The sequence below is a fragment of the Lethenteron reissneri genome, chromosome 27 (genome assembly GCF_015708825.2).
Source record: "Lethenteron reissneri isolate LAM-NWPU_2019-01 chromosome 27, ASM1570882v1, whole genome shotgun sequence".
NCBI classification, from domain to species: Eukaryota; Metazoa; Chordata; class Hyperoartia; order Petromyzontiformes; family Petromyzontidae; genus Lethenteron; species Lethenteron reissneri.
The window spans coordinates 2,832,444-2,859,644 of NC_083805.1; the positions used below are offsets into that span (position 1 = coordinate 2,832,444).

At 55.4% G+C, this 27,201-nt stretch overlaps 1 protein-coding gene across 9 annotated transcripts in view; it reads right to left on the reverse strand.

Annotated features, from left to right (window-relative positions):
• Positions 1 to 4,716: 4,716 nt before the first annotated feature.
• The window catches only part of MYO18A (myosin XVIIIA), a 133,352-nt gene continuing 110,867 nt past the window's right edge, over positions 4,717 to 27,201 (reverse strand). For 7 of the 9 annotated variants that reach the window (XM_061561097.1, XM_061561101.1, XM_061561099.1 and 4 more), the window contains 16 exons: positions 26,955 to 27,082; positions 24,204 to 24,358; positions 22,149 to 22,272; positions 21,286 to 21,486; positions 20,627 to 20,737; positions 19,366 to 19,470; positions 17,257 to 17,403; positions 16,638 to 16,751; positions 14,957 to 15,073; positions 13,906 to 13,989; positions 13,229 to 13,366; positions 12,387 to 12,572; positions 11,812 to 11,951; positions 9,423 to 9,467; positions 7,317 to 7,469; positions 4,717 to 5,885 (listed from right to left, as the gene is read on the reverse strand). In XM_061561097.1, coding sequence (XP_061417081.1) covers positions 4,865 to 5,885; positions 7,317 to 7,469; positions 9,423 to 9,467; positions 11,812 to 11,951; positions 12,387 to 12,572; positions 13,229 to 13,366; positions 13,906 to 13,989; positions 14,957 to 15,073; positions 16,638 to 16,751; positions 17,257 to 17,403; positions 19,366 to 19,470; positions 20,627 to 20,737; positions 21,286 to 21,486; positions 22,149 to 22,272; positions 24,204 to 24,358; positions 26,955 to 27,082 — 2,969 coding nt within the window. In that variant the 3' untranslated portion in view covers positions 4,717 to 4,864. The other 2 variants (XM_061561105.1, XM_061561100.1) reach the window with 2 other exon arrangements.

A 27,201-nucleotide genomic window follows, 5' to 3' on the forward strand; every position in this document is an offset into this window, starting at 1 on the left:
AACGTGCAATGCTTTCCATGTAACCATACCCAGCTACAGGCCGTGTGCGTGTCATCACATCGGAGGTAACAATCCTAACCACTCTCTTGTTATTTTTTTTTACATAAAACCTCAGAGGCCAAGCAGGACAGGGATTGATGCTTGGATGGGTGGCCACCGTGTGTATAAAAACAGCTGTTGTCATTGAGATTGCCATGCAAGCATGGCAATCTCTTGACGTCATTGTTCTGTACTCTTTACCACCTTTACCCGTACGGACTAGCGTGGCGAAGGATGACTACGCGTACCCTCAGCTGTGTGCGCGGTGGCGCGGGGGAGGTCGTCTTCATCCAGCAGCAGAGTGGCAATCATGCCGCCCTGCATGTTGCGCCGCGTCGTCGTCGTCATCGTCACGCGCAACGCAGCAATGAGACGCGCAGCGCGCCCAGGACGGATGCTCCGTTTACACAACTTAGCATTTTTATTTGCTAAAAAAAACCAGAGAAAGCCCCCCCTCCCTGCTCGTTCCAGCTCAGATTCGGCAGCAACCACGGCCGGAGCACGTCTCGAATACAAAAAAAAAACCAACCACGTTAAAATAAAATTGAGATCGCGTTGGGCAGCCCCGTTGACATCATTGTACCCGCAAACTCGATTTGACTCTCGCCGTACCACTCGGCGTTTAAGAGGGGGGGGGGGGTCACACACGAGACCCGTAACAGAGCCAGGCCCCCCTCCGATTGTCGAACCACTAAAGCCGACCGTGGGGGCAGGGGCGGGGAGTTACACGAGCGGCGACGGTGGCGGAGAAGTGGCGCGGGGTCAAAGGGTCATTAGTTCGGTGAGGTATTGCCCTGCCCGCTCGCATGGCCGTGAAGGACCAGGTGCAAAAGCAAAACAAAACGTATCGTTCGTCATTGACGCTGCTGCATGTTGGGGAAGGAAATAAATAATATAAATACCGCGAGGATGGACCGCGCCCGAGAGGGCGTCCGCCCGTGTAGATGGAGCGATGGAATCGGCTCGTTTGCAGGAGGGTCGATGGATTGTTTGCGCCGCGTGGCCGTGAGAGATGGCGGAGGCGGCGGCTCGGGTTGGCTGTCATCCAGCAGTGGATTGATTGTTGCTGACGATGATGAAGGCAGCGTTAATGATGAATGCGGAGAACTTTCTTTTTTAATTGCTGTTTGTGCACAACGACCAACGCGGATTCCGCACTTTTATGTGTTCCGTGCTCTCTCTCTCGCTGTGCATCCTCCCGTTGGGACGGGGCCGTCACGCACGCGCGCACACACATCGAGATCGACGGCATAGTTCCTAGAAAGCCGCCCCAACCCACCCGCCCGCTCACGCCCGGGCGCACCCCCCAGCAGAATTTACACTTCCCATGCGACACCCGAGTTTTATTTGTTTTCTGTTAAATTAGCACATTAAAAACATATATTTACAGAACAAACTTACCGCGGTGGGACGCACGATGGAAGGCTCGTCCGAATTTCTGACAACGATAGCAAAATGTTGTGCCATTCGGGACCGTCCCCTGTTTTTTGTTGTTGCCTTTATTAGGAACAAAAAAAAATGTGCCCATGCCACTGCCGGCAGTAGGGCCCCCCCCCCTCCACTCGAGTTCGGTAAATTTTGCATTTAGATTGCAAGACAAATGTACCCCGTAACCTTCTAACTCTGCTTGCGAGGTCAATTTCAGCAAACCGGCAATGCTCATCGCACACTCTCAACCCTTTCACACGGACATGCTTCAGCTTTCTTCGACTTTTCAACTCAGCGCCAGATCATCACGCGCACCCCCACGGGACGTATCATGGGAAGACCAAATTTTGCCAGGATGTGTCATCAGGCAGGGCGGTGACGGGGCCCAGCGCTGTCGCGTTAATGCGATTGCCGCGGAGGGTTCACGGTTTGGTTTCCAGCGGCTGCCCTGATTAATCCTGCGCGGATGTCAGAATCACAATCTTTTTTTTACCCTGGAGGAATCCGATGAGCTATGAAGGTCTTTTACACAAATGTCCAATAGGACAATAGCACATCCATGTTATAACCACAATCATAATACTACATGCCATCTGCTTTCACAGTGGATGCTCGAGTTCCCCTGAGATCTCACATCATTTAAAAATCACCCGCAAATTACCCGTTTGGGATTATACGTAGCAACCGCTGCCCCCTCCTGGCAGACTAATTGCCCCCAGGTCCACTATTGAAAATTTGACTATCCTGGTCAGAGTTACACCACACATCGTGGTTCAGCCCTCAAAGATCCCAACGCCCAGCACGAGGCTCTCCATACCACGAGCCGTTGGGCACGACGTCCGATATTTCGCTAGATATGCCGGGAACTTCTTCAGAAACCCAACTGAGCCCCTCAATGTCTCGCTCGATTGTAAATCACTGCCAAGTCTTCCACCGCAGCGCGATACTGCACCCCTGCGAACACCCAAACACCCTCTGCAGTTGTATTGCCACTCACATGGCATTGCTTCACACACAGCTGGTAGAAGTGGGCGGAGGAGTCTACCATGTGTTGGCTTGGGCAGGTGGTGTCCACGCAAAACGAACTAACCCCCCACCTGAGTATGGAGAGAATCTTGGTATGATATCGATCCGAAGAAGGATCTAGCAAAGCCTATAACTGGCCACGCGTGTGACTTTAACGCTGTCAAACCTTTGACACTTCCCGGCTAAGCCAATCTTATTCATGCCTCGCATACAAATTCTTGTTTAATCTCCAGTGGTTTTCCTCCGATGGAATATAAAGATTTGATTGACACGTAGCTCAAACTTATTTTTGCCCAAGTTAATTCTGCAACACGGATACAGGAGGACAAGAAAAAAACGTAACCCCCCCCCCCCCAACACCAAAATCCTTCAGTTCTACTTCCACTTGCAACCATCTGTTTTTTATCTTTCACGGTGAAACAAAACTCACTCTTTTCTTAAGGCTTTCAGGAACGCAGTATTCAGTGACGAGACGCGTTGGGATTGTCTCGCGGCGCAGAAGGCAGCTCGTGACGCTGTGGATGGGCCCCTAAGGGGATCCCCGCGCTGTGGTTCCCGAACTCCGATCGCGGAGTTTCAACTCCGCTTTTTAATGTTCGAACAAATCTACCGTTAAGCCCACGTGTTTAGCGAACTACTACGCCATACGTGCTTTTCCCGTTTGACGATTGGTGGATGTGGAAAATCTGGAACGAGCGTAAATCCAGCGACTGGATTTGAACAACCAGCGAACCCGAGTTTGATTTCCTCTCACGATCAACACCCGATTATCTATTCCTAATTCAGGCGGAAAAGTTACAAAACCACCCCCCCTCCCTAAATTTCCCTTTGACTGCAGCAGCAGCAATGACGCACATTGCACATTCAGAACGACGCAGCAGACTTGGTGCAAATCACTTCAAGGTGACGGTCCCATCGCCATCGAGGGCAAATGCCACTCGCGTGCCAACCCCGCACCAGATTGCCTTGGCCACGGTGCTTTTGCCGATGTCGCTGGGGGATAAGGTGTTCGCCGGTGTGCCCTGGTGTGCCCCGGTGTGCCGCGATTTCGGCTAAAGCAGTTCGGGTTCTTCAAAAAAAACGATTGCATCCGTCTTTCCTTCCGCTCTCTTGAGCGCCGCTCGATCTCGCATCGCTCGCCTGGCATCTGCGTCGGTCTGCCGGGGTAAGTTTGTCCGTCGGGCAGCGTCTGAGCGGAAGAATGAAACACGAGATGGTGTTAACTTGGGGGGTTGTGGTGTGGGGGAGCGTGGGTGATGAGCACGATGAGTTGCGGTGCTGGGCCCATTGGGGATCCTGAGCCGAAATTATCTCATTTATAAATTCATCTTTCACAACTATAAAAAAAAACCTGTTCTCCAGTGTGAGCTTTGGCTGCCGCTAATCTCCGGTGGGGGGATTTAGACATTCCTATGGCAAGGCCCAGTCTATCCTCAACCCAGCAAATACAACGACCGCCGTGGGCCCTTCTGTGCGCCGTGTGGAAGCAGCCTCGCCGGGCGCATCTCGACCTGGCGGCGACCCCCATCACACAGCGACGGTGGCAACGGAGCCGAGTCGATCGTGACGGACGAACATTAACGACGCAACTTAGTTTGTCGCTGGGTGAAAAATAACAAGGGCGAAGAGACAAACTACGTAACAGACGTTTCTTGGGTTGGATCGTGTAAATCTAAATGTGCCGTTGAACCCGCCACCACCCGACACGGCCAATTCGTAAAGTAACCCCCCAAAAAAACCACGAAAAACCTCTTGTTATGGATAATATTGGTCACGATATCCTACATCTTAAACAGGCGAACTACAAAGCCCCGCGGCGCCCTCTGGCCGGTACCGTTAGTCGCTGTCCGGCCGGTACAGGTACTTCATCATCAGGCTGTCCACCTCCTTCTTCCTCTTCTTCTCCTCTTTCGCTTTCCTCTTGTCCGCCCGGCCGTTGCCCTCCGCGTCGCCTCCCCCGTCCCCGTCCCCCTCGTCGCCGGCGGAGCCCCGGCGCGTGGCCGCGGGGCCCTTCTTCACGCTGTCCACGCTCTTGTAGGACACGGTGGAGCTCGTCGAGTCGGACGACGAGTCGGACGACGAGTCGCTCGCATCCTTCTTCCTCGACTTCTTGCTCTTCTTCGGCTTCTTCGGCTTCTTGGAGGAGGACTTCTTGGAGCTCTTCACCGGCTTCTCGTCCGAGTCGTCGCTCGAGGACGACTCCTGCGAGCTCTTGCTCCTCCTGCCGCCGTGCGATGATTTTTTCTTCCCGATCGACGATGGCGCGTTGACGTCCATGGCGGAGTAGGACCTGCGGATCTGCGAGGAGCGCGTCTCCCCGCCGCCGTTCGCCTGCACGCTCTTGGCGCTCCTCACGCTCATCCGGTCGTCGTCAGCGTCGCCGGCGGCGGCGGTGTCGTCGTCCGACACGGCCGAGTAGTTGCGCCGCTTGGGCTTGACGGGCTTGTAGCTCAGCACCTCGTTGATGGCCGCCTCCAGCTCGGGGTCGAGCCAGCTGCGGTGCGTCACCGGCTTCACGTCGTCCGTCGCGTCGGCACCGCGGTAGCTGCCGCCGCCATCGAGGGCGCTCTGAGGCCGCGGCGGAACCGAGAGGCTGCGCGCCAGCGCCGACGTCCGGCCGTCGTCGCCGCCGTCGCCGCCGCCGCCACGCCCCGCCGACTCGCCGTAGCCCCCGCCTTTGGACCAGGACGAGACGGACGACCGCGACTCGGGGCGCGAGCCTGGCAAGGCGCCCGTGCCGCCCAGCTCGGAGCGGCGCAGCGACGACGGCGTGGGGCTCAGCGCGCCCGAGTCCAGCCGGCCGCGACCGACGCTCGGGCTCGCGCCGCCGCCGCCAAAATCGGAGCGCCGTCCCAGGCCGTAGCCGAGGCCGACGCCGCTGCCGTCTCCGAAGGAGGCGGCGGACGCAGGACGCTGGCAGCGAGAGGGAGCTCCGGCCGCTGAAGCCCGCGCCGGACTTGGCGTCGTCGCCCTTGTCGTAGGCCATGCGGCGCAGCGACGGCACGAACGAGAAGTCCGACTTAGCGTCGTCGTCCTTCTCGAGGTTGGCGAGCGACCACCGCTTGTCGCCGGCCGTGCCGTTCCTGGGGCGACGCGCGAACGGCCGCGATGAGACGCTCGCGGCGTCGTCGTCGAAGTCGTCGGCGGCGGAAGGCAGGGACCTGCGCCACGACTTGACGTCGTCGAGGTCATCCATGCTGGAGGCCTTCTTGGACTTGCGCAGCGAGGACGCCTGCTCGGCCGCCGAGTCCCTGCTGAGCGCCGACAGCAGCGACTGGGAGTCGTCGTCGTCGTTGTTGTCGTGCTGGCCGCTCATGCGCTTGCGGTAGCTCAGCGAGCTCATGACGGACGCCGGACGGACGTCGCCCGCGTCCTTGCCGTCCAGGTTGAACCTGGACCCCGGCCGAGGGGGGAAACGCGCAGAGGGGAGGGGAAAGGCGAGGAAAGGAAGGGAGGAAGGCGAAGGAGGAAAGGAGGCGACGGAGAAAGGGCGAGAGGGATGGAGGGAGGAAGACAGACGGCAAAAGGGTGTAGCAGAGAAGATTCAGGTGGAGTTCTAGGCTTCATTTCTCACTGAATATTTGACGCATGTGCGGGTAGACTGGAGTAGCAGGGGCCATAGCGAGATGTATACTGGATGTGGTGTGCCGGGGAGTGGAAATATCCTCCGGAACCTGGTTTAAATTGAGGCCTGGGTGTGGTTGGGTGGTGGGAGTCAACTACGAATGGGCGAAACATTTAACTGATTTGGTCATTAGCTTTAAAAGAGTGTCACTCTTTGGGTCACTCGTTGTGAGTACGTCGCAATCGGTATTTGTAAGCAGAGTGAAAACCAAGACTGGAGGTGTCAGAGGGAGACAGAGAGAGTGAGAGGAGAGCGAAAATGAGATTATACATGTAATGTAACTTTACATCAAATTATGACACGCGACGGAGACAAAATAACGCGGAGCGATGAATACCGAACCACGGGGCAGCCCCTATCTTGTCGATACACGTCCTAGGTCATGTGTCGGGCCCGTCACACATCAGTTTTACAGCTTGGCTAACAACAACAACAGAAAGACTGCAATGTTAAACCACAACGTGTCACCATCGCATTCATTGCGGTGAACATTGCCGCACTGACGACGCGTCGCGAATGTACGCTGCGAGAGTGACGACGCTGGTGGCGTAACGGTTTGGTTAATGCCCCCTCTTCAGAGTACGTTGGTTTTTGTGTACGGCTTAACACTCGCGGATTATGATAAGGTTATGGGATTTCCTCTGCGATTGGCAATTTAAGGATGTTGGTGCAATTAAAGTGTCGGCATCTCAAGTGGTACCAACAAGTTCAATGCTTGGCCTGGGCCCATGGTGCATTCCTTCAGAACTCACTCGAAGTATTAAATTAGTGAGACTCACTGGGAGTAGGAGGGCTTTAGTGAGACTCACTCTGAGGTTGGTGAGACTCACTGGGAGTAGGAGGGCTTTAGTGAGACTCACTCTGAGGTTGGTGAGACTCACTGGGAGTAGGAGGGCTTTAGTGAGACTCACTCTGAGGTTGGTGAGACTCACTGAGAGTAGGAGGGCTTTAGTGAGACTCACTCTGAGGTTGTGAGACTCACTGGGAGGAGGAGGGCTTTAGTGAGACTCACTCTGAGGTTAGTGAGACTCACTGGGAGGAGGAGGGCTTTAGTGAGACTCACTCTGAGGTTGGTGAGACTCACTGGGAGGAGGAGGGCTTTAGTGAGACTCACTCTGACGTTAGTGAGACTCACTCTGAGGTTGGTGAGACTCACTCTGAGGTTGGTGAGACTCACTCTGACTTTAGTGAGACTCACTTGGAGGAGGGTTTGAGGCTGCCCTCGTCTGAGGGGGTCTTGCCCCCGCCCCCCGGGACGTCGCCCGGCGGGCTGCCCTTGTTCTTGGAGAGCCACGACTTGACGCTGTCAACGCGATCCTCCACCTCCGAGTCCTCGTCCTCGTCGCCCCCACTGGAGGGAGCGGGGAGACGGCGGAGAGGAGAGAGGAGATAGAGGGGGAGGGAGCGATAGAGCGGAGGAAAAAGAGAGGAGAGGAGAAAGTGTCAGAGGAGAGAAGTGTAGAAGGAAGAAGAGGCATGTAGAAAACATGAAATAGGAGAAGAGGAAAGAGACGGTGACTGAGAACAAATGAAGGTGAGGAGAGAGTGACGAGAGGGCAGATAAGAGCAGAAGAGAGGGTAGGATGTGGAAATATGGAGAGGCGACAGAGACATTGCCGGCCGCAGAGGAGAGGAATGCGACAGGTGACGAGAGAGAAGATTAAAGGAGACCGAGCGTAGAGAGGAAAGGCATGGAGGGCAAAAATAGAGATTGGCGCAGGGAGGGGAGAGAGGGAATTGGAGGAGAGGGGAAAGGGAGCGACAGAGCGAGGCAGGCAGAGAGGGGAGGGGGAGAAGAGAGGAGATTAGGGAAAGGAGACGGAGCGAAAGGAAAGAGAGACACAAAGTCAGAAGAGAGGAGTGACGTAGAATGACAATGAGAGGGAGGGCGAATGTAGAGAGGGAGGACAGGAGGAAGAGGAGGAGAGACAGAGAGAGAGACAACTTCAGGATGTGCCAACGCTTATTACACCGGGCGGAAACGACAGCGCCGTTGGGGACGATGCAGGCAAGGCGCGCGGTGGCGTGACGACATTTCAAGATTGCGAACGCTCCCGATGCAGTCCACAGAGCGGTTGAGCAGTTTAATCCGTAACCCACGTGTCAACGAGATTTGAACTGAAGCTACAATTCCAACGTGAACATCGGTTATATTTAATTACAATGACAACAATGATAATCATGTCACATGGTATCCGCTCGCTCTTATAGAGAGAGAATGACTGAGAGGCGCCAGGAGGAACCAAAGTCGAGCGGGAAAGGCTGAGCAGCCACGCGGCGAGGATCTTGCGCCAACAATTGCCCAAGCTCTGAGGTCCTCTATATATGTGAAGGTGTCATCGGCCAATTTATGAATGCGTTACACGTGGGAGGAAACCAGAACACCTGGGGAAAACTCAGGCGTTCGAGGGGGCAACGCTCTATCCCATACACCTGGAACAGGCGGAGTTCACACCATCGCCGTCCCGCCCTCTCCTGGCGTGCCAGGGTACGGCGGACCTCCTCGACATCCACCGGGGGAGGGAGTTTCACGACAACGTCTGTGGGGTGATCCGCCAACCCTCGCTGCCACTGCCGCCGCCGCTGATCTCCACTGTTCTGGATCACAGGCGGCCACGAGCAGCAGCGGAGCCGCCACGGCCCGGCTGATTCGATTCAAGCAAAACAACCCCCACCCCTGGGGGGGGGGGAGGTCACGTGTGATGGCAGAGTCCACTCCTTGGCACTCGTAACAGAGTTTGCGGTGCTCAAAAACAAGTAAATGGGCTTTGAAATTAACTGAGAAGGGTTCGTTTTATTTATTTATGTTTAAATTCATTGGTCGGGTGGGTTTGTGATGGAAGTTCATGCAAATATTTAAGTAAATATACAAAGTTGTGGCTTGACACGCCAAGTGTGGAATTAAACGCGAGTTTAAATCAAAACTTTACGTCTTCAACGGCGGCTTTCTTAAACCGCATTATAAATCGTTGTAATTAATAGCTGAGGATAATCGCTTGGCGATACAACAGCTTAGTGTAATCAATCGGTCGGTACCATTAATAGGGTTAGCGGGAGTTAGTTTTTAAACGATCCAGATCCGCGTATAGACATATTGTCCGTGGCACGCGCCGGACAGACGTGGTCGCGGTTCGGCAAAACGAATCCCGCAAAGGGAGGAGAAACGTTCGGCAATGTCGGCGCCCGACGCGCGACGTTCGACCGAGCCGAGTTCGCCGGGCTTGTCGCTCTCGCGCGCACGCGCGTTGTTATTTTTGTTAGTACTACTACGATGTCCGGCCCAGAGAGTGGGGGGGAATCTCACGTTTTGTTCTTCTTCCGCTGGTACTTCGCGACAAGCTCCTGCACCCTGTAGGCGTCGGGAGAGGTCACGCAGAGTGCAACGAGGAAGGAGGAGGAGGAAGAAGAGAAAAAAAAGGAAATAAGAAGAGGAGGTCGCGAACGAGAGGTGGGAAATCGCAGCAGACAACGATTGGAGTTCAAGTGAAGCTCGGTCGACAGTGGGAGTTCGGGGGGGAAAATGTAAATAACGTGTAGAAGCTCATCTCACATGACTGTGGATCTTTAAGGTAAATGAAATCCATAATTAAATATTGACAGCAGCGTTTATTTAAACGAGCAAGACTCTGCTTGGTTTGGACAAGCGCTGTTGGATGGCAAAGTACAGATTTACCTCCGGCAGGTCGACCGCTGCGATAGGGAATGAGTGATAAACAGAAGTTGGCTTTGTTCCGTGAACCAAAGCTTGGGGGAGAAAAAAAGAAAACTGTCGCGCTAAAAAGGCCACGGCGCTATTTGATTTGCTCTTCGGGAGGGGGCCCACGTTGCGTGGGAGTAATTTTTCACCGATGGCGCCAATTACCCCTCAAGAAACGCCAACGCAGCCACCGCCACTACTGGCGGTGGTTATTTTACCATTTCACCCCCCCCCCCCTGGCAGCCCCCACCCACTCACCCACCCACCGTAATCTCGTCTAAATAAATCCTGAGCTACCTCTGTGGTTAGCAACGCTAATTTCTCAACGTCCGAATTATTTCCGCTCCTCGCGCAAATATTTTCTTTTTTAGGGGGACAGCAAGGCGGGAAAAAATGAAAGCAAGCATCGAACAAAAAAAAGCAGCAAATAAAAAAACAAATCCCGCCTCAGCATTTTTTGTAAGCGCGTAGCCGCATAAAAAAACACAAAACTATCATCTCCAAAAACCTCTCAAACGTCCGTGGCTTTTTCTGAGTCCTCGAAGGTGCGGCGACGTGGCCACGCCAGCACCTTCGTTTCTATTCTCTCCCTCTCTCGCTCTCTGTCTGTCTTTGTGTCTCTCTCTCTCTGTCTATCTGCCTTTGTGTCTCTCTCGCTGTCTGTCTTTGTGTCTCTCTGTCTGTCTGTCTTTGTGTCTCTCTGTCTGTCTGTCTTTGTGTCTCTCTCTTGCTGTCTGTCTTTGTGTCTCTCTCTCTCTGTCTGTCTGTCTTTGTGTCTCTCTCTGTCTGTCTGTCTTTGTGTCTCTCTCTCTGTCTGTCTGTCTGTCTTTGTGTCTCTCTCTGTCTGTCTGTTTGTCTTTGTGTGTCTCTCTCTCTGTCTGTCTGTCTTTGTGTCTCTCTCTGTCTGTTTGTCTTTGTGTGTCTCTCTCGCTCTCTGTCTGTCTTTGTGTCTCTCTCTCTGTCTATCTGCCTTTGTGTCTCTCTCGCTGTCTGTCTTTGTGTCTCTCTGTCTGTCTGTCTTTGTGTCTCTCTGTCTGTCTTTGTGTCTCTCTCTTGCTGTCTGTCTTTGTGTCTCTCTCTCTCGCTGTCTGTCTTTGTGTCTCTCTCTCTGTCTGTCTGTCTGTCTTTGTGTCTCTCTCTGTCTGTCTGTTTGTCTTTGTGTGTCTCTCTCTCTGTCTGTCTGTCTTTGTGTCTCTCTCTGTCTGTTTGTCTTTGTGTGTCTCTCTCGCTCTCTGTCTGTCTTTGTGTCTCTCTCTCTCTGTCTGTCTGTCTTTGTGTCTCTCTCTGTCTGTCTGTCTGTCTTTGTGTCTCTCTCTGTCTGTTTGTCTTTGTGTGTCTCTCTCTCTGTCTGTCTGTCTTTGTGTCTCTCTCTGTCTGTCTGTCTTTGTGTCTCTCTCTGTCTGTTTGTCTTTGTGTGTCTCTCTCTCTGTCTGTCTGTCTTTGTGTCTCTCTCTCTGTCTGTCTGTCTTTGTGTCTCTCTCTCGCTGTCTGTCTTTGTGTCTCTCTGTAATCATCTCGTTTCCTTGGGACAGACAGTCCCCTCGCCTGAGTCGACTCGAGTGCACTCACATTGGCCTGGTTTGCCCAGAAACGCTCGTCTGTCTGTCTGCATATTTGTTTTCTGGTCCGTCTGTCTGTCTGCCCATTCGTCTGTATGCTCTTTGGCTCGCCATCGAACAAAGACGGTCACTGCATCGCGCGCGTTCAGGCGCGCTTCTGCAGTCGTCTGGGACGCTCTTACGTCGGATATTAGGAAGCCACCAGAGCTATGCGCTTTTAAGTCATCGAGATTGGAAACTCAATTCTTTAGAACTGCTTTTTGTATTTAGTTTGTTGTCCTGTCCGCTCACCTCAGATTAGCATGGATAGCTACGTACGGAGAAAAACAAGTTCAACATACTCATTAATCTCTCTGCTTGTCTATCCACCTGCCTGTCTGCCCATCCGCCTGTCTGTCCGTCCGCCTGCGTAATCGTTCCTCTGCTTGCTCGCCCACCTGTCCACCGCCTCGTCGTTCTCGTCGCTCGCCATCTCGTCCTCCATGGCCGCCTGGAGGTCGCTGATCCTCTGGAAGGAGGCGTGGAGGTCGCTCTGCAGGCTCTGGTTCGCGGCTTCCAGGCTCGCCATGTCCAGCTCCTGTGGAAAAATTAATTGTCGAGCGGGGGGCTGCGGGGGGCTGCAGAAGGCCGTGGGGGGCTGTGGGAGGCCGCCTCCCCCCCCCGATGGACTTCGCTACCGCGGGCTGGGGCTCAGAGGTGACACATATCGAGAGGGGTGCGCTTAAGAGGTACTGGAGGGTTGATGTTGGAAGATGTTGGTGATGAAGATGACCATGCCGAACATGCTGCTGCTGTTAATCATATGCTACTGATCATGACGACGACTGATATTGTCATTGCTGCTACTGGTGGTGGTGATGACAACATCAGCAACTGTGGAGACATCTATCGCATCGACCGATTACGCTGCTGACGATGACAACGATGACGACGAGGATGACGACAGTGACAAGGGCGATGCCGTCGAGGATGACGAGGATGACAACGACGACGGTGATGCCGACGACCCCACCAGCTCGTGGCGCTTGCGGTTGGATTCGCCCTCGCGCTTCGCCAGCTCCGCCGCCTCCTCCTTGACGTCTCGGATCTGCCTCTGGAGCCGCTTGTTCTGCTCCTTCTCGCGCCCCTCGCTGGCGCCGCGCTCGTCACGCTCGCTGCTCACGCGGTCGATGTTCTCCTTGAGCCGCAGCGCCAGCGCCTGCGGAGTCCCGCCGTCATCGGCGTCGTGATGCATCATCATTATCGTTCGAGACACACAGACAAACAGATGCACGGTTAGACAGGCACACACATGCACTCAGACAGTCAGACACAAAGACAATGATCCCCCGTATAGCCTTAACAGACTGTTGGGGCAAGTGCTGTTAGCCAACACATACTCTGGAGCCATACGCTGGAACCTGCACGTTACTTGCCGATGTGAGTGGGGCAGGCGCCCCAGGGGTTGCAGCTATGAAGGCCGGCACGGCACACGAGGGGGTGGGTGGCCAACACCACGCTGCCTTTACCTCCCGAGTGGTGATGTTTACACACCACGCCAGGTACTCATTTGAGGCCGAGTCAACCTAGGTTTGGCCCATGACTTGTTCAGATAACGGACGCTCGCGGGAATCGAACTCGGGTCGCCGGGCCCGTAGCGCAGTGCGCTAACCGCTACACCGCCGCTCCCCTCAAGTCAGCCACACAGACAGATGGACACACAGACACACAGATGAACAGATGCATGGATGAGCAGACTGACACACATCCACACACAGACAGTCACAGACACACACAGATGAACACACAGGCAGATGGAGAGACACAGACAAGACAGACGGGCACACAGACACAGACGGTATGACGGCGCCGTGCCTCGTAGCGCTTTATCTGCAGCTTCTCGAACTCGAGCTTGGACTCGAGGTCGCGGATCCTCCCCTCCTGGCGGCTCACGATGCAGCGCTCCACCATGGACTGCTCCAGGAAGGCAACGCGTGCTTGGAGCACCTGCACCTGCAGCGCCACACGACACGAGCGAGCCACACGAGACGCGGTCACGCTTTGACGGGTTACGCGACGCGGTTCACGCGCCGTGCTGTCACGTGGTCCACAAGACACACGGTCCCGGGTCACGTGGCACACAGTCACGTGGGTCACATGACATGCGGTCACGTGGTCCACACGACACGTGGTCACGGGTCACGCTGTCACGTGGTCACGGGTTACGCCGTCACGTGGGTCACATGTCACGCCGTCATGTGGTCACGGGTTACGCCGTCACGTGGCCACAGGTCATGCTGTTACGTGGTCAACGCGACGCGTGTTCACGTGGTCACGCGACGTGATCACGGCCAATGTAACCGCGCGGTCACACAGTCCACGTGCCGTATGAAAGACGTTCAATTATTACGATGAACCCGTGAGTCGAAAGTTCCTAATGTCTTGTGACAGTTCTGCTCTCACGAGCAGTTGCACCATCTGTCACGATACTGCTGCTGGTTGTTGTTGTTGTAGTTTTGTTGTTTGACGACGACGCCGCCGCCGCCGTTTACCTTCTCCTCCATCTCCTCCTTCTCCCGCGCGGCGTCGCCCAGGTTGACCTCCAGCTCGTTGATGTGGGCCAGGTCTGTGGACGACTGCGGACCGAGAGAGAGTGAGAGAGAAGGGTCAACCGTGTGAACGGGGCGGACGCGGATAACTTAGCGGAACCGCACGTCGCTAGTCGCCGCTCACTCTGCGCCCACCGCGGTGAGACGCCGCAGCTGCTCGTCTTATTGCAAGGAGACTGGCTCTCGCCATAGGACTGTGGAATTCCCAAGCCTGGTTCAGGACTGCCAATGGCGATCTCGACCACCGCGCTCCGTTTTCGTACGGCGTCCAGAGAGACCCCGCGTTTAGAAGCTTCGTGAATCCACGCCGCGTTGTAGGAGCAATTAAAATGTCGCAAGATGCCCGTTTGTTGTGTCAAACCAAGTTTGTTCTCTATTTTCCACTGCCTGCAGAAGAAGGTCAATTAATGTGGAGCAAACATTGCTTATAGTTGATTGCATCCGTGAACATTTTTTTTTTTACTAAGCATAACGGGATTATTACGGTGCCGATAAGCAGCAAGAGTTAATTATTTTTAACACGTTTAATAAACACACTCGCTAATTACGCATCAGAGAAAATAAATAACATGGAATTACGCAACGCTATAAGCAGCCGAGCTATGGTGGAGCGGTGGCGCAGTGGTTAGCGCAATAATGAACGTCCAATCAGACTACAGGACGAGCCAATGGTAATGATAACAATGTAGAGGTAACGTCCAATCAGACGACAGGACGAGCCAATGGTCATGATAACACAGTAAAGGTAACGTCCAATCAGACCAGGGGACGAACCAATGGTAATGATAACACAGTAGAGGTAACGTCCAATCAGACCAGAGGACGAGCCAATGGTAATGATAACACAGTACAGGTAACGTCCAATCAGACGACAGGACGAGCCAATGAATAAAAATCGCTTTTCGAGCTACATTTAGAAGTAAGGGAGCACTTTGAGAAGTCATTGACATGCAAACGATGTGCTAATATATGCACGCGTGGGTGAGCCTGGCACCTGGGCCACGAGAGCCTTGTGCTTCTTAATCAACTCGTCCAGGTCCTCCTGGTCTTCCTCCACCCTCCCCTGGAGGTCCGTCTTCTCTCTCTGCAGACGCACCATCTGCTCCTCCAGCTGCTCGCCAGTCCAGCGGCACCAACGGCACAGACGATGACGACAACAACAACAGTACAGGCGGCCAAATCAACAAACAAACTAACAGACGAACAAACAGACGAGTAAATGTTCGCGTTGAATCTTTCGTGGTGCCAGCACGGAGGGGCGCCGGAGGTCTTCCGCGTCCGCTCCGCCCTCTCCTGCCGCGTCTGCTGTCGTTATCACGCCGCATTTGGCCGTTATGTGAGCGACGGAGACACAACACTGCGCCCGGTGACGAAGGAGCGGCACGAAGCCGCCGCCGTCGCCCCCCCCCCCACCCGGCCGTGATGCACGAGCGTGTGGAACAGCCGGAGAGCTGGGAGAGGGATGGCGAAGAAGAGAAGGGGCGGGTGGTGGGTGGGTGGGCGGGCGGTGGGTGGGCGGTGGGTGTTCGGGTGATGGGTGGGTGGGCATTTGGGTCGGTGGGCGGGTGGTGGGTGGTCGGGTGGTGGGTGGGCGGTGGGTGGTTGGGTGGGCGGTGGGTGGCTGGGCGGTGGGTGGCTGGGCGGTGGGTGGGTGGGCGGGTGGGTGTGTGGGTGGGCGGGTGGGCGGGCGGTGGGTGGGCGGTGGGCGGGCGGTGGGTGGGCGGTGGGTGGGCGGGTGGGTGGTGGGTGGAGGGTGGGTGGTGGGTGGAGGGTGGGTGGTGGGTGGTGGGTGGGTGGGCGGTGGGTGGTGGGTGGGTGGGCGGGTGGGTGGTGGGTGGGCGATGTAGGAGACGATCGCCAGAGAGGAACAAGGGAAGAGCATGGGTGTCCCGTGAGGGGGGGTGGGGGGAGTACGGGAGGGGGGGGGGTGCAGGTGGGGGGAGTGCGGGGGGGGGGTACAGGTGGGGGGCTGTGTCGACAAGCGCGCCCTGTGGGTGAAACTCCGAGCGCTCCCTCCAACAGGCAGCAGAGGCGGCAGCGGTGGGGGGGGGGGCCCCCTGGAGAAGATCGAGTTGTCCCGACAGATGGCTATTGATCTCCCGACACGAGGCAGAGCTGGGGGCTAAAGAGACAGAACCCGGGAGAACAAACGGGGACAAAAAAAAAATCAATCCGCTCTCGGTGGGGGTGGCCGCCCGCTTGCCGCCCACCCTCCCCGCGGTGGCGCAGCAGCGTGGCTGGCACGGGGTCCCTGGTGCAAGGGAAAGAATTCGGGGTTGCCCCACGATACCTCGCCGATCCCGTCGAGGAGTGTAGTAAATCTTCATCGAGAGGCTCTCCGGTAATCGTCGGTCACCGCATCATCGCGCGGCACTTTCGGACGCACTCCTGCGGCCGTCTGGGAGCTGCGCGCTTTTAAATCATCGAGATTGACAAACGAATTTCTGTAGAACTGCTTTGTGTGCGCTTAGTTCATTGTCCTTTCCCACGCACCTCCGATTCGCACGGTTGGCTACGTACGGTGCGGAAGAAGTTCAACGTCCACGCGTACCCCCCTGACCACCCCCCCCCCTCCCTCTTCAAGCCTGGTGCCTAGGCCCCTGCGGCCCCCGGACCCCCGGTGTGGTGGCGCCCCCTCCCCCCCCGGCCCCCCCCCGGCCCCGCCCGACTCTCACCGCCACTTTGTTCCGCGTCATCTCCTCCAGCTGATGGTGGAGGTCCTCCACCTCGGCCTCCAGGGCCTTGCGGGCCTTCACAGCGGCCGCACACGCAAACTCCGACTCCTCCAGCTGCCGGCACAGACGAGAAGAGGGAGGCGGAGGTCAGGACGACGGGAAGGCAAGGGGGCACATGCAGCAGCGTGTGGGTTCGACCAAAGGGCAGGGCAGCTGGGCAGTGGGCAAGCGGAATCAAAGGGCAGTGCAGCTGGGCAGTGAGTGAGTTACACTAAAGGGCAAGGCAGCCAGGCAGGGAATGAGTTAAATATTGGAGCAACGCATCTTGGAAGCAAGTGAGTTAAATCAAAGGGCAGGGCAGCTGCTGGGCAGCGAGCGAGTTAAACCAAAGGGCAAGGCACCTGGGCAGTGACGGAGTTTGATATTAGTGCAAGAGATCTGGGCAATGAGTGAGTTATTCAAAGGGCAGCTGGGCAGCGAGTGAGTTCAACGAAAGGGCATGGCAGCTGGGCAGCGAGTGAGTTCAACGAAAGGGCAGGGCAGCAGTTGGGTGGCGAGCGAGTGGAGTGGAAGTTGGCTGGCGACGCGACGATCGCTCGAAGCGGCCCTCTCCACTCGCCTGGTTCTTGAGCTGCGCGATCTCCCGCCGGCTGGGAGCGCTCTCCTTCAGGTGCTCCAGCATGGTCTGCGCGTCAGCGAGCAGCGCCTTGGTGCGCCGCAGGTCCCTCCTTAGCCGCTTCTCCAACTCGAAGTCCCTCTGCCCGACCTGCCCAACAACCCACCGCAATGAGAAGGAACGTCATCAGAAACTCGCGGGATTTTGTTTGTTTGTTAACGCGTGAAACGCCGTCGAAGAGTCCGTTTTCGTTCGATTATATCTATCCGGCAGCGGCATTTGTAGAAAAAACTTCTTTGTGCAACGCTGCGCGATCCGTTGTGTTTATCATTCAAGCGGGCGCAAGGCCCCGCGCTATGCAGCGAGGAAGAGATGACACCCCATAATAGAGGTTTTTTATTTTTTGGGTTATGTCGCGTGAATTTAAATGCGGCGTTAAACCCGCCACCACCCAACACAGCCAATTGGTAAGGTTTGTCACGTAAACAATGCGTGCCAATTCGTTACTAGTGTAGTAAGTATATGGAGGCTTGACGACAGGATCGGAGGCACACTTATTTATTACACCAACACAGTTATTACAGGTCACTTGGCTACAGGGATTTCTCGACAGCTAACCCCTCTAACCTATACCAATTCCTCCACTACGGGACTAGGGGAGGCTATCTGTCCCAGCTTGGTTAAGCTGGGATCCCGGCTCCCTGAGTCACCAGACCAGCTTCGTCTGGGCTCTCGGGGCCACGCCACCGGCTTGCCCTGGTCGGCCCTTATAAGGACAGCGAGCCAGGGGAGCTCTGGGGCCTACACTAGCAGGTCTTCCGTCTTCTCTGGTTAAAGCTGAGTCCCGACCTCGAGCCCTCGAGCTCATCACCTTTTATAGGACTCGCCCCCGAGGGGGGGCCCGTGGGGGATACACATGCGGACGTCGGTGCGAGCGCCACCCTTGTGTACGGCCGTAACCCCGCCCCTTGTGTTTGTTGGCCATCCGTGGCCATGCATAATCACACCTCAACATTCGTAGCCATGCGCAATTACACCTCTACACTAGTACAGCACACCGGTGTGTTTGAGAGTAAAACCCACGACGAGATTTACAATTCTAGCACCGTGACGTTTCGCCAGGAATTACAACAACCAGCATCATCAGGCGAGTGGCTCACAAGTGACGACATCACGTTTATCCCTCTATTTCAGACCAAACAGGAGGATTTCTCCACAACTCTGGCTGTCACCTGATGATGCTGGTTGTAATTAATAGCGAATGTTGTGGGTTTACGTTCCAAACCCCCAGCAGGTGTGTGCTGTACTAGTCACGAATTGGGGTGCTGTGTTTACGTGACAAACCCTTTCTAATTGGCTGTGTCGGGTGGTGGCAGGCTTAATGACACATTTATATTCACACCACCTAACCCAACAAATACCTCGATGAAAGATATTGGTCGCAAAAACCTCCTGTGTGCTAAACAGAGATGATGGCTCGTCCACGTTTGCCGAACCGTCTTCCCCTGGCGAGCCAGGGCCCAGAACTACCTCCTCGACGCCCAAACGAGGCGCGTTTCCCAACAACGTCCGTGCGTGCGGCGATCCATCAACCCCTCGCTGCTGCTGCTGCCTCCACAGCGCTGGATCGTAAGCAGCAGCCACGTGCAGCAGCAGCAGCGTAGCCACCGCCACCGCAGCTCGGCCGACAGCAACCACAACAAGGGTTGTTGAGGGCAACGGGAGGCAGGGAACGTGGGCGGTGGACTGTGCATAGTTACACGATCAGTTGGCTGTCGAGTGAAGGGCAAAAGCGCTTCGGTGTTCACTCGCAGACGGCTGCAATCGGGATTCTAATTCGGGATGTCAGCAGTGCCGGCTCGGCACTTTCGACGCCTCTGAACAGGAGTCCATTTTCCAGCACCCCGTGTGAATCGCTGCGCACCGCTTTTTTTTCGTCTTTAGTTTGTTTGTCCTTCCCCCCCGCACCTCCGACTCGCACGGTCAGCGACACGAACGTACATACACGCACGCACGCACGCACATACGACGGCGGGCAGTTGGCAATAAGCCCCGCTCGAGGCCGGAGCGTTTGTAAATTCGCTCCTGATGCGCGCAAACGTAGCTCAGCACCTGCTCCCCCAGCAGAGCCAGCTTGCTCTCCAGGTCTCGCTTCTGCATCACGAGCTTCTGCTTGTCCTCGTGATCCTCCTCCAGCTGATGCTCCAGGTGCCTCAGCTGCACACAAAGACAAGCGGTAGACATATATGAAAAAAAGACACACACACAGACACACTTTGATGCGCATTATAAACTTTTGGCATCCGATGGCTTGACTTTGTCATAAATGTCACCGGTGCATCTGCGACCGGTCTCCTAGCGATCGAGAGCTCAGTTCGAGGGAGTCGGCTGTGATGCCACTTTGCGGAACGATTTCCCCGTATTGACGCGCAAACTCCTGCAGAAAATTGCGCTCCCCTTCGGTTGGCAAATTGCACTCACTTCGGCTGGGGGTCGACGTTCGAAGTGAGGACTGCGACCCTCAAAAGAACGGCGCTGCCCTCCCCGTGGTCGACCCCCCCCTCCCCTCTTACCCCCTTGATCCGTGGATCAAACAAATCACTCGAGGCGCTGGTGTATAGCAGCCAAGAGCAGTTTGTGCGAACGACGTAGCAAGAAGTCGCGCGTTTGATGCAAACGGTCCTTCGCTGACGATGCGCGATGAATGAATTAATTCGAAGCGCAGGAGAAAATATTGACTCCGAACACCCAACCCCCATTCCCGGGATCAAACATTAGGTTTGTTGTGGGTTCGTAGTAGCGCAGTGCACTCACAGACTCACAGACGACACTGGCAGGCAGACACCCAGACATACCACCATCGTCGGGGAAGAGTGAGAGAGAGAGAAAGAGGTCGTTTTTCAAATGAATCTTGGACAACAGCCGGCCAGCACTAATTGGTCACGAGACGTCACAGACTTGGTTCTGGATCTGGTCTGCTTTCATGGCCGCGGCAATGTTTGGGATGCAGAGAAGGGGATTTACTATATAATGATAATAATTACGATTTATTTAACCAGGAGAGCCGCAATGAGTGAAAATAAAAACCTTTTACAGGAGGGTTCCGTTACATTGTGATGTTTGGCCAACCCTGTCTGTGTATGTTACGAGTATTTGGCCGCTATAAATGTCCACGTGACGATAAGCCACTTCGTTTGTGGCCAGGTCGCTTCTGAAAAAGAGCTATCCAGCTCAGTGGGGCCTTTACCTGGTAAAAAAATATATATATCGTTTATAGTTTCATTGTTTTAGTTTGAATATGGGAGGGGGCCGACACAGAACAGGGGGCAGAACAGAAACCCGATGAGGCAAGGGTATGCGGGGAGGGAGGTACCCGTTTCTGGCAGGTCTGTCGAACATCCTCCACCTCGTCTTCTTTGTTCTCCACCTCTTTCTGGTGAATCTGCTTCATCCTCTGCATCTCCATCTCGTTCCGCAGCTTGTTCTGCGCGTGCAAGAGGTTGGTAAGCGGTGAGCATTGTGGCCGTCGCAGTCAGTGGCAAACACAAACATTCCCCCCGCCCCCCGTGCAGCCTTAGCGGACTGTTGGGGCAAGCGCCGTTAGCGAACAGCAGCGTCTATGAAGGCCGGCACAGCACACGAGGCCGCGGGTGACCAACATCATGACGGCCGCCTTTGTCTCCCGAGTGGCAATGTTTACACACTGCACCAATAACTCATTTGAGGCTGAGTCGACATAGGGGAGGCCCAGGACCAGTACAGATAATCGTCACCGGTGTCGATGGCCGTGAGCGGGAATCGAACTCCTGGTCGCCCGGTTCGTAGCGCACTCATGAATTGATATATGGAGGACCGCAGAACTTGAAGCGATTGTTGGTAGCGCCGGCTCATCACGCACCTGGCTACCGCTGCCTTCTACCTGGGTCTGTGGTTCGTGAGATGCAAATTTCATGAGCGACGATGCTTTGTATGAAACCAAACATCGAGACAGAGGCACGCGGCGGACCACGGCGGTGTCCGCAACCCCCTCACCTGCTCGAGGAGCTGGATCTTGCCCGCTTGGTCGTCCAGCTCCTCCTCCTGATCGTTGACCTTGGCCTCGAGGTCACGGATCTGCTTGCGCAGGCTCGCCACGGAGCCTTCGTCGTGCGAGCCCTGGGTGGTCACGTCCAGCAGCTCGTTCTCCAGCTGCGCCACCTTCTCGTTGAGCATCGTGATGTCAAACACCTTGTCCTGGGGGCGAGCGCGCGCACGCACGCAACACACGGAAGGTTTTCCATCGACGGTTAGAGAAATTCGCACGTGTTCAAAGGCAAACATTAGAGAAAAATGCTATGATCATCCGCTCAGACAAATCACCAGGCTTTTGGCCTCCAAGTGAAGATGAAGCCGGAGGTTGTAAACATTCTGACTCGTGAGCATCACAGACACCTGAGGCCGTGACATCCAAACAAGGGAGCCGTGAACTTGTCGATAGCTGACTTGCTTCTCTGTTCATGCGTGCGTGCTGCAATGTATTTATGTGTACAAAGATTCACTGCGTAGCCTTCAACGCACATTTGGGGCAAGTGCTGTTAGCGAGTCGGCACGGCACGGCACACGCGGGGGTGGACGGTAAACGCCACGGCTGACTGCCTTTGTCTCCCCAGTGCTGGTGTCTACACACCGTTCCAGGTACTTATTTATGAAGGCCGAGTGGCCTTCGGGGAGTCCCAGAATCGGTTCAAATATTCGTCGCTGTTGTTGGGTCGCGAGCGAGCATCGAACCTCGGGTCCCCGGGTTCGCAGCACGGCGGCGCGCTAACCGCTGCACCACCGCTCCCCCACACATTTAAATCGATACACACGTGTGCGCACGTAGCGTGCGTATTGTGCGACGCGCCGTCTCTCGTCACCTCCAGCTGCTGGTTGAGGCTGCTGATCTCCAGGGAGATGACGTCGTGCTCGCGAGTCAGACGCTCCCTCTGGCTCCGCTCGCGGCTCGCCTCCTCCAGCGCCTGCGCCAGCTCGCCGTCAAACCTGGCAGTGGCGCCCAAGCACCGGGGTAGAACGGTGAGAAGCACGGTTGGCTACGCACGGCTTGCGGAAGAAGTTCAACGAACATGCGCACGTAGCCGTCGGCGACATTTTACGACAGCGGCAGCCAACGTCCCCACAAAGATCTCGAGTTATGCGTCTGCCTCTCTCTCTCTCTCTAGAACTGCGCGTTCATAATCAGTATCAGAATTATTTATTCATACCGGAGGAGGAGTCCCATGAGCTATGCAGCTCTTTTACACAGGTATCCAGTCGGTGACACGGGGTCAGAACGTTGCAGCAACAAACGATACAAAACACACGATGGGAGTGCAAAGTATAGGAAAGGTAAAAAAATAACTTGAAACAATAGACAAATTAAACTAAGCCACGTGTCATCTTACCAGGTAAAGCACACTGAGCCATTTGCTTCTTTTTCAGAAGCGACCTGGCCACAAATGATAGATCAATGAAGCGGCTTATCACGTGGGAATTTATAGCGCAAAAATAATCTAAATAGCTTTCTGTACTAATCTATATTTCTTAATACTCTCTGACCCGCCCCTAATGAACATTTGTGAAAAAAAACTTCATGGCTCATTAGATTTCTCGAGGATAAATACAGATTCTCATTATGATTATACTAAACCAATACTTTTGCTGGCACCGCGGGGTAACGGGAGGCAGTGTGCTGGGCTCGCGATCCAGAGGTCGCCGGTTCGATTCGACCTCCCGGCGCGGCAGTTGTGATGACGGTGCGAGTCTCTCTAATCCCTGAACGACCGTGAAGGTTTTTGATAGCACAGAGAAACCGTCTTCATCCAGCAGTGGATAAACCACGGCTGATGATGCTCATCATGCCGATCAGCGATTTTTGTCGCTGTAGGTTGAAACAAAAGCTGTTGTTGATCGAGTTGACGCGTCACCATTCGCCAAATTGTCTTGCTGCTGACCCAAAAGGATTTCGTTGATCTTTGCGAACGCGGCCCTTACGCCCAGGGATGCACTAGATCACAGCCCGGCAAAGCGAAGGTCCGCACAGAATAAATTAACGTAACACAGGAATGGGAAAATTGCAGAAACCTGAGAATAAATTCATCGCGCTTGGCGAGGCGCTTTCATTTATTTTCCTTTCGGAAACCTTTCGAGGCTTTGTTTGTCAGTGAATAATCATAACGTCCATGAGCCCAGATGGATGGCAGTGGATAGAGAAAGGGGGGCTAGGAGGTGGGATGGTGGAGGGGGCCTCGAGGGGGTGGGGGGAGGGGGGAGGGCCTGGGTGGATAAGGAGTCAGAATGGCACCCACAAGATCCTGGGTTCCCGTCCAAGCGTCAGTCACCCATGATGAAGCCATCTTCTCAAGTGCAGCGAGTTGGTCACAGCCCAGTTCGCCAACGGCTGCACCGAAAAAAGTATTCAGCTTTGCGCTTAGTTTGGCCAAATTCCACCCGCTCTGAGAATGAAAAACATGTATTTGACTGCCATGTGACTGTAAGATTTGTGTGTATCATGGCGTGTGGGACAGTCCACCTCCCCCCCCCCGAGTGTTTACCGGACGGAAAGAGGTCACCCGAAGGGACCTCAGAGGCAGTTCTGTGGTATCTGCTTCTGCACCCCGTTCTCCAGCGCGACGGGTTATACTGCCGCTCACCGTCGCTTTTCCGAGCGCGCACAAAAATCCCCGCGCGCCACTTCGCCGGCGAGAGAGCACGGCGGATAAAACTGCTCAGGAGACAAATGAAACTGAAACACTGCCTCGAGTGCGAATATTAGTTGAAAACATCGTTTTTTTGCGGCGGTTTACTTCGGGGATTTCGCTGTCATCCCCGCAGCTCTCTCGCTCAAGCTTCGCTCGCCGCCCCCCGACCCCTAACCCCCTCACCCCGAACCCTCGCCGCCGCTCCCCCCCCCCCCCCCCGCATGAGTCGCTCACTTCTTCTGCTTCTTGTCGAGCTCGTGGTTGCGCGCCTGGTGCGTCTCCATATGGAGGCGGCAGTCCTGCAGCTCGGCCCCGAGGCGCTGGCACCGGCGCTGCAGGTTCTGCAGGCTGCGCTGGGTCTCCTCGCCGCTCGATTGCATCTCCGTCACCTGCGGCAGCACCGCGGCACGAGCGAGCAAGCGCGCGGCGATCACTCAAAAGTTCTTAACGTGCCGTTCACAGCATGTCCAGAGATTTACATGCTCGTCAACGATTGGTTTAGGAACCCCCCCCATGCAAACGCCTGGCCCAAAAATACAGAGAAATTACCGGCTGGGGACGGTGGTGTCGGTGTCGGCGAGACGCGGTGATGGCGCCGACGCCGAGCGTGCTCGCGGTGCAATCCCGATTCGTAATTTACTCTCGGGGTAGGCCACGTTGTCATGGCCTGGCGAAAATGTATGTCGTGAAAACCGAACTGCGCCACACGCAAATTGTGTGCGTACGTATGTTGAACTTCTTGCGCACCGTACATAGCCAACCGTGGTAGTCGGAGGCGCGGGGCAAATTATATTCGTCACGAAGCGCTGAACACGCGAATGTTTTACCTTTCCGAGCGGAACGTCGTTATGCAATAGAAAAACGCGGAATGCGTCAATTTTGTTCTTTAGCCTCGCCTCATTACGGAGCTGAAACGATGACACGACTGGCGCGTGTTAGTGAGCGCTTTTGTTACGCGTGGCCATCGATGTGTCAGCTGGGCCAAGATCGTGACCACGTGGCCCAACGCAAACAACCCATGAGCAAAATCAAATCAAATCCCGAGCACGTTAGGTCCTCCCGGTGCCCTCCTGGCGCGAGGCCACCGGGAAGGCGTCGCGGTTCGCTGACGCGTGCGGTGGTGGGGGTTGGTGGGGGATGGTGGGGGGGGGGGGTTTGGGGGGAGGCCCGTGTTGCAATGTGGTTTCAAGCTACGTAAAAAATGGAGGATGGTGGATTGGCTTGGAGATTATTCCATCCAGCAGTGAATAGATGGTGGCTCACGACGGCTTTAGTAAGAGGCAGCTGACCTGCACTCTCGTTTGCTGGATCTGGACGTCGATCCGGCGATCGCCGTGCCATGGCAATGTTCCGTATTACTCCTCAATCTCACATCGACCTTTCACCATGGGGGAGTGGAGGTGGGGGGTGATGGGGTTTAAGAGACTCATGAGAAAAGGCCAGGGGGAAGGGGGCGGTGAGCGGCCATCCGAAGCCTCCACTTCCACCCCAAGACGCCCTCCAACCTCCCCCCCCAGCCACCCCCCCTCCCCCACCATCTCCCCTGCAAACCCAGCAACGACGCTCACGGTGCGAACGCCAGAGGTCACCGCAGCAGCAGCAGGTGCACCCGGGGGGGGGGGGGGGGGGTCGCGCGGGAACTCACGGACGGTGCAGCGGGTCACAGGCAGCCCCCCCCCCTCCCGTCTCTCGCACACGCGCCCCGCGTGGAACGTGCTAAGCGGGTGGTAGAGCGAGTGAGCGGGAGAAGCGGTGGTGGTGGTGGTGCTGGCAGTGTGGGTGGGGTGGGGGGGAGGCAGGAGACCCGGGAGGCCACAAACGAATCTCTGCTGCCCCGCGGTGAATTTCTCCCACTTCGGCTTCCATCAAGAGGTCCGCGCGGTCGAGAATTTGCTAAACGAGTCACAATCAGCTGCAGGCGCGAGCTCGCCGTTCAATAGGGGGCTTCCTTACGGCAACCGCGGCGGTCACACCGCAGGATATTGCTGCATAGTTTCGTGAGAGGAGTCGAAAATTATTTGCGGCTTTTTGTGCCGATGCCCAGTTAACTGGCAGATCGGGCGATTTAAAAAAAAAAAGTTTATTGAACAACGGAAAGCGAATTTTTTAACCGAGCCACTTTTACCATCTGAGCGTCTCCTCGGGTGAAATTCCAAGTGAAAGGGCACTGCACGGCAAGCGAAGGCCACGGTTATATAACCCCACCGCCCCTCCCCACCCCCACTTTGAGTGACAGCACAAAATATTTTCTCTGGGGAGTGAGCGCGGCAGAGCCATTCCACAGGTCATTTAAAACCCATTAATATTCCTCCGAATTTAGTTTTAATCAGTTAACACCTGGGCGAGATCTCGCGTCACGGAAATAGCGTTCCACTGCCGCTTGCGCCGCCCCCGCTGCCACCGCGGTTTGTCAAGGGTCTCGGGTGCCCCTTGTAGTGGCGGCGGTGTCAATGGTGGCGGCGGTTGAAGTGACGATAGCGGTGGTGGCGGTGCCCTGGCAAGGTTGTGGTAGCAGTGGCAATGGTGCAATTGTGGCGGTTGTGGTGGCGACAGTGGCGGTTATGGCTGTGGTGGTAGTTGGCAGTGCCGGCGAAAATTATTGGTGGTGGTGGTGGCATTGCGGTCACTCGCGCCACTCTCGACGAGCGGGGACCCTGCGCATGAGGGCTGAACCGGCGATGGCACGGTTTAGCGGAGTGCAGCAGAGCCGTTCAGTAGACTTGGACATGATTGGGGAGGCAACAAAAAAAATTACAATTTAGAGAGGTACAGGAGATTAAAGTGACACGCAGCCAAAAGAATATAGGTTTCAATTGAGGGACCGAATTGAAATTCCATTTCTATATATATTTTTTAACAAAGCTTTGTTAGGATTGCTCGGATGGCTGAATATCTCGGCATGAACGGTCCGAAAGTTGGTGCTGTTTGTTGCTGGCCTCTTGGCCAACCGAGAGTTTGTTCGTCAATAATCAGCAGCGCTCCCACCTTGAGCTCCAGCTGTTTCTTCTGCTGCTGCTCCACGTCCACTTTGTCCTCCATCTCCTGCTGCAGCTTCTTCCGCGCGTACCCGTTCTCCCGCATCGCTCGCTCGTACCGTGACTTCCACTCTCCCCCTGCAGGAGCGACGAGAAATAATAATTATAATGTATGCTGAACTGTACGTAGCCAACCGTGCTAATCAGAACGTTCTTCTTCTCCTCCCTATGAATTGTCTGCAATCACATCAGACCGT